The 6,774-nt window shown below is 50.2% G+C and overlaps 1 protein-coding gene across 2 annotated transcripts in view; it reads right to left on the reverse strand.

The window, feature by feature from the left end:
• Positions 1–6,431, reverse strand: part of LMO1 (LIM domain only 1) — a 66,489-nt gene extending 60,058 nt beyond the window's left edge. The window contains exon 1 of one of the 2 annotated variants that reach the window (XM_069091168.1): positions 6,057–6,431. In XM_069091168.1, coding sequence (XP_068947269.1) covers positions 6,057–6,078 — 22 coding nt within the window. In that variant the 5' untranslated portion in view covers positions 6,079–6,431. The remainder of the gene's footprint in view (positions 1–6,056) is intronic. The other variant, XM_069091167.1, reaches the window with a different exon arrangement.
• Positions 6,432–6,774: the final 343 nt, after the last annotated feature.

The raw sequence follows: 6,774 nt of genomic DNA on the forward strand, positions 1-6,774 counted from the left end.
TCTCTCTCTCTCTCTCTCTCTCTCTCTCTCTCTCTCTCTCTGTCTCTGTTTGTCTATCTCTCTCTGTCTCTCTCGTCTCCCCCCATCACTTTTTGCAGATTTTTTCAGAACCAGAGGTACACTGTGACCCTCAGTTATAAGAGGGATCACAGCCTCCAGCCCCTCTCCTGTCTCACTCCACTCCATGGGTGCATGTTTATCATCATAGAGCTGTCTTTTCTCTCAACCTCAGAAACCCATTCCCTCTCTGGTCAAACAGCAACTCCAACCCCAATGGAATATCCAACTCTCATTTCACAGGGGAAGGGACTCCACCTAGAGAGGGGAATGACTTGATCAAGGTCACAAAGTCAGGTTGTGTGAAGCAAGATTCAAACTTAGGTCTCTCAACTTCTGGGTCAGGGACCTTTCTAACACATTATGCCAAGCTTTGGGATTTGGTGTCTGACTTTAACCTAGAAGGTAGAAATTGGAGGTTGGGGCAATGCACGTACTCCCCCCTTTTCTCCACTCTCCACCTCTAAAACTGAAAGAATCTTAGTTACTGGATGTGCAGTAACCCAGGTTTCTGAAGGTCATCTTTCTGGCCAGACAGGTCTTAGCCCTCCTGATCTATTCTATGGTTCTAGGGTTTGGTCTAGAATTTTATGATTTCCCAAGCAGTTTCTTGGGCCATTCGAGTTCTGCATAAAGTTTTCATCTACCTTCTTACTTTTGGGGAAAATACTACTCTATCCCCACTGTCTGCCCAAACTGGGTTCAAGCCAGCCCTGAAAGACAGATTAGAGCCACAACATACCCAATGCAACTGCTCTGGCATTTTTGGGGGGAATACATATTGTCAAAGAGGGATATCAAAATTTTCTGAAGAAACAGCTTGGCTTAATGAGTGGAAAGACTTCAGGTATAGGAGTAATGAAATCTTGAATACTGCAGTTTGTCTGTGAAACAAGGATAATGTCTGCACTACCTTCACCATAAGGTTGTTGTGAGGGTCATATGAATTATCACATAAAGTGAAAACACTTTGTAAACCACAAAACACCAATCAAATAAAGGAGATGCTTTTCAGCAACAAAGGAAAACTAGAGCTGTAAATCTCCCTTTAATAAGATGGTTAACAAGGTACTTTTCCTCATGATAAACTCAGTGATGTAGGAAATACATGCAATGATTATTATTCCCAATGTGACAGAAAAGGAAACTGAGGCTCTGTGAGGGGAAATGTGTTGCCCAGGGTAACATCACTAGTGTTGATGCCAGCACTTGAACTCAGCTATTCTTACTCCAAGATCAGTGGATTTCTCACTAGACCATGCTGCACCTTCTACCCAATGCCACCTCTGATTCCATTTCAGGGGTTCTGCTATCCTTGGTCCAAGCAGGAAAGTGAGATTTTTCCAAAGTAAGAGTAGGAAACTCAGGCATTACATCCCTAAAACCTGCTTTTAATTAGCTTCCTTATCCACAGCTCTGATGCTTTTCCCCTTCCCCTCCATTTTGAATGCTTAATCCAAAGAGTCCTTGGATATATTTAAAGCTAAGTAGCTCATTTTGCACAAAATAGCTTTCATCCAGGACTCTTTCCCTTCCCTTTGTGACAGTCTGAAGAGATGAGCAAGGTGCCTGATATACCCAAAGATAGAGGACTGACCTCAAAAGGTGTTTGATTCTCACCCATTAAAGGGAGGCTTCCAAGTCACAAATTAAGAAACTTTCCATCGACTACTTATATGCCTCCCCAAACGAACAAAAATCATGGCATTACAATAACCCAGAGGCCGTATTTTCATATCCAAGTATGTCCTATCACAAAAATATTCAGTATTGAGGCCTTTCCCCCAATCCCAAAGCACATTCCTGACATATCACCCTTCATTTCCAAGACCAGAGTTTTGGATCACTTGAGTTATCAATCAGGAGTGGAGTGTTATTTCTTTCAGATAGTCAGCCTAAAATTCTGCATTATCCCCACCTTTAGACATTCACTCAAAACCATCTCATTCCAGTAAGATCATTTTCTTTGTGCACATTATGTGAAGAAGGAATTTCCCTCTTACCACAGAATTGGGCTGGTATTTTTTGTTTGCTAGTTTGTTTGCCTTTCTTATTTTCAAATTTACATTCGAATTACAACACCTTCCCACAGATACTCAACACCCTAAGAAATTCATTCTCAACAGCATATTCCTCCTTAATCTCCAAGGCACCTAATTAGGAGTTAAACAGCTAGAATTCCAATAATTAATCCATGAGAACTGGACAAAACATCTAAACACTACCAGGGCAGGAATTGTGTGAGCTGAAATCCTACTTCTAGGGATTTGGGGAAAAGAGAGGAAGAGAGAACTATAGGCTGGCAGCAGTACCCAGTGCAGTACAGCCCCTGGGGCTGTAGGACCTAGGGACTAGACCTGCATTGTTAACCTCCTTCACTGAGAAAGTCTGCTCTGGGGGACAGACACAACCTGATGCTGTGGAAAGAGCAATGGATTTGCTATTGTTAAGACTTAGGTTAAAATCTTGATTCTACCGTTTACTATCTGTGTGACCTTGGTCAAATCCCTTTGCCCCTCTGAGCCTCAGTTTCCTGGGACGGTTAAGCTGGATAAGCTCTCAGGTCCTATGAATACTTGTGGCTGGGAACAAAAGCTCCCATTCTTGCCTCCCCAAGTTCTTGTATCTGTGGGTGCTTTGGTGTTGCTGATCTGGAATCATGTTTCAGATATCCTATCAGGTTCCAACAGAGGGAGGGCCCTTGAGTGTTCCCCAAGACACACCAAATGAGCCCGCATTGCTGATATAGTGTGGTGTGATTTCACAACATACTCGGCATGTCACTTATCCTGTAGACTCCTTGGACGGCTCTCTGTAGCCTACAATGCAGTGACCTCAACAGTCTCAGAATCCCTATTAAGGCAGAAAAATTAAATAACATCGGGTGAGGAAAGGCAGTTTGCTCTTGGAGTGTCCACCCCAACAATAATGAGCTTGCACACATAGGTGGTCAAATGTTTAAATTGCTCTTTGGAGGGGCCTGTGCCTTACTTATAGGAGAACTGACTTTTGAGTCTAGTACTGAAAAGGGGAGCTATACCAACAGAAGACTCGGACCCATATTTGGTCGTGGCAGTGGGTTGGATTAGTTCCCTAGGGCCTGAGGAAGGCAAGAGAGAGGTTAGGACAGGATGCTTTATGAGGTGGTAAGCTCCCTGTCAGTGGAGGTATTCAAGCAAAGACTCAGTGAAGACCTGTCGGAGATGCTGGGAGAGAGATTTCTGTACTGAGGCAGAGGCTGGAGCATAGTGCCTCAGATGCCAGGAACAAATAGGCAGTATGGTAAAGTGGAAAGGACATAGGAAATAAAATAGGAAAACTTAGGTCGAAAGTCTTTCTGCCTCTTGACCTTGGGAAAGTCACTCTTCTCTGGGTCTCAGTTTCTCTGAATATTCTTCCTTTCTACCTGTTCTACATTTGGTATCCTATAATCTGGCACCAAATGTCACAGAAATCAATATGGCCTGAGGCCAGCACCCCTACACTGTCCTTACATCCCACCCCCAAGTCTGGGAGCATTGGACCTAGCCTAAGTTACTCCAGGATATCATGGTCAGTGAGGCTGAGTTTCACAGGGAGCACCCAGAGCCTGAGGCCTTCCTTCAGCCTGGAGAATGCCTTTTCTCAAACCTCACATTGCTCTATGGACTGGGGGTAAAGTCACTGAGTGAGGGCTCCAGCTACCTCCCCCTGGAATGAGGCAAACACTTGGGTGCTGAGTACACACACACACACACACACACACACACACAATAGCATTTTGCCACATAGATATAAAAACTAAAATTCTCATGCTGCAAACTCAGTTTTCCTTCATTTTGGGGGAAAATTACATAGATTGGGATTTTTAAAACTACCTCAAAGTCAAAGTACATACAGAATGCTCCCAGGTTTTCTAAGCCCTGTGTGGAAAGAAAACCAGAACAAGAAGATTCATGGTCTACTGGCAACCCCAGCTGCCTCTGAGGGCAAAGGGGTACATGGCTCTAAGGAACCTTCAAGAAACCAGGCATTCAGGTGACTTTTGTTATTGGAGGATGAGGAAGACTACTTACTAGGATAAGTGTGTGTGTGTGTGTGTGTATGTGTGACCAATCTTCTTTCCATCACGCCAGTTGCAAGGCCCTGTGTTTAATGACCACATCTGCAATACTGAGAGAACCAATATGCAGCCCTCCTCTGGCCATTTGCCTGTTTCCCTCCCATTGTTGACCAGCAGCTAGTCTTGCAGTCACAGGTCAGCAGACCTGAATAGGAACAAAGAATTTAACAGTCTTCAATTTTTGTACCACTTAACTGTGCCTGCCTGCATCCCTACTAATCAGAAGTAAGAAAAACAGCACCTCTTCCTGCTCGTAGCCCACGGAAGTCCTTTGCTTGGTAGGTCCAGCAGGGCATAGCCAGGGGTCAAAGCACTAAAGGCACAATGCTCTGCAATCCTTCCTGGTAAGCACCAGCAGCACTAACTCTGGGGTTCGAGATTGTCTTCCAACATGACTATCTACTTCCCCAATCTCTAAGCAGTCATGAAATATTCCTCATCTCCCTTCCCCCTTGAGCATTTGATAGCTCTGGCCACCAAAAATTCCTACTCGGGATGCTCTAGGATTCCCTCGGATTGAGAGGAGTAAAAAGGCAAAGGCTCCCTTCGGTTTCCTGGCCCAGTGACCTTCCCACTTCCACCGAATTCTTGGCCCATGTGTCTCTCTATCTCTATGAGATTAGCAACCCCAGGATAATAATAGGAAGCTTGGCCCAGCTGGGGAGGGATAAGCGAAACATTTGGGTACTTTTCTTCTGAAGTTCACCACTAAAAGCTGGAGTGCCTAGTATAGATCCTCGGACCCTAGACTCTACTTATTCTGAGAGGGGAGGCATCTGCAGGAATAGAAGAAGGAAGTACCCTGTTAGGAGCTCTAGCCAATGGAAGTCTGGGAAAACAAAGGCAATTTAATGGGCTAGAAGATGAGGAAGCGAAAACCTCACTGCACCACTATGGGTCAGGGACAAGAATAGAGTCTGAGGACTTCTCCCTCCCTCATGTTGGGGCTCCCTCTCATCCTGTCTCTTAAAAAGGACCTCGATGCCCAAAGGTCTTTTAGAAAGTGTTACCTGGAGCTCTGTGGCACTTTTCTAGGAAGGATACTACCTATCAACGATGGGAAGGCCCTACATTTGGGGAAGGGGTGTAGAGAGGCAGAGAGAGTGAGGGAGACGCGAGAGAGGAACTGCCAGGGACTTCCTAAGCTGTTGGTGAGCAGTCACACCGCCTCCTGGAAGTGGGGGGGCGGGGCAGAGGGAGAAGTGGGGAAAGGGAGTCTCTCCCCCAGTCCTCTAACTCTCTTAGCAGTTGTACAGGTCTCTTTAAGGGGCGGCCACAGGGCTCTCTCCCGGACAGATCCTGGTGACAGGTCCTAGTCCGCCCTGGATCACTGCTCTGACCCTCCCCTCCCCCATTGGCTTCCTCAAAAGGGATCTCTACATCAGGAGTCCTCGAATCAGGAGCAGGGGTGTTGGGGTCAACTCTGGTCTCCCCCCCCGCCTTTAAAAAGTAAATCTCCGCCCCCCCGCCCTTTGTCGGTTTGGGCAAAGCAGTCGGGGGCGGGATCCCAGGGGAGAAGCCAGCGTGTCCCGCCCCGCCGCACACCACACCTCCCCTTCCTTCCCCTCCCCCTCAAGCCCCAGAACACAGTTGCGGGGGGGAGGGGGGGTTGTTAGCTTCAAAAAGTCCGGCCTGTCCACCGTGGCGGGTCCGTAGCTAAGCGCGGTTCCAGCTGCCGGCCCCAGCGTTTATGCGTATTGCGCTCCCCCCCTCCCCGCCCCCCATCCCGGCCCCGTTCAAGCCACAACAAATCCACTTTCTACCTCCCGGGGCTGCCGGGCACAGAGTTGGAAGGTGGCGCGCGCAACCTGCCTCCCTCCCCCCACTCCGGGCCCCGGGCCACCTTCTCCTCCCAGGCCCGGGGCGCACGGACCGGGCCGCCAAGGGGGGCACCTACCGTCCTCCTTATCCAGCACCATTGTCCTGGCTGCCGGGGCTCTGCGCCCGCGACGCTGCTGCCGCCGCCGCGGCTCTTCCTCCACCCGCGGCAGCTGCCGCCGTCCGCCCGGGAGAGCGTGGGCAAGACGCCGCTGCTTCCCGGCTGCTCGGGAGCCCCAGAGGGGACGGAGACTGGGGCACGGGTCTGGGGAGACGGCGGCCGCCGGCCCTGGGCCGGCCCTCTCCGAGCGCGCCCTCTGCCCGGCCCGGGCTGGACCCGGCCGGCGCTGCTTCTCCCTATCTGGATCCTGGCCCCTGCCTCGGCTCGGGCTCGGGCTCTGGCTCCCCAGCCCGGGCCCCTGCTGTGCAGCGGGAGGCGGGCACGCTGAGGGGAAGATTAATAATGAATTTGTGAAAGGGCAGCCTGGCGAGAGCGCGGGGCGGGCCGTGTGCCTGGGAGCCAAGGAGCCGGGGAGCCTGGGAGCCGGGCAGGGAACAGAAGGGAGCGCGAACCTGCTCGGAGCCCGGAGCCCAAAGCCGGGAGCCGGGAGCCGGGAGCCGGGAGCCTGGCTTGCTCCGGGCCAGGAGCAGTTGCTTGGCGGCGGGCAGGCGGGCGAGGCTGCAGCCAGGGACAGCAAGGGAGCGAGGAGGAGCCGGAGCCCGAGCCGGAGCCGCCGCCACCCGCTCGCAATTTATGTGCCTCTGCCCTCTCCAGCTGCTGAATAAACGCCCGCATT

Source organism: Petaurus breviceps, unplaced genomic scaffold (assembly GCF_028583685.1).
Source record: "Petaurus breviceps papuanus isolate PSGF00001 unplaced genomic scaffold, PetGlider_PUasm1.0 188, whole genome shotgun sequence".
NCBI classification, from domain to species: domain Eukaryota; kingdom Metazoa; phylum Chordata; class Mammalia; order Diprotodontia; family Petauridae; genus Petaurus; species Petaurus breviceps.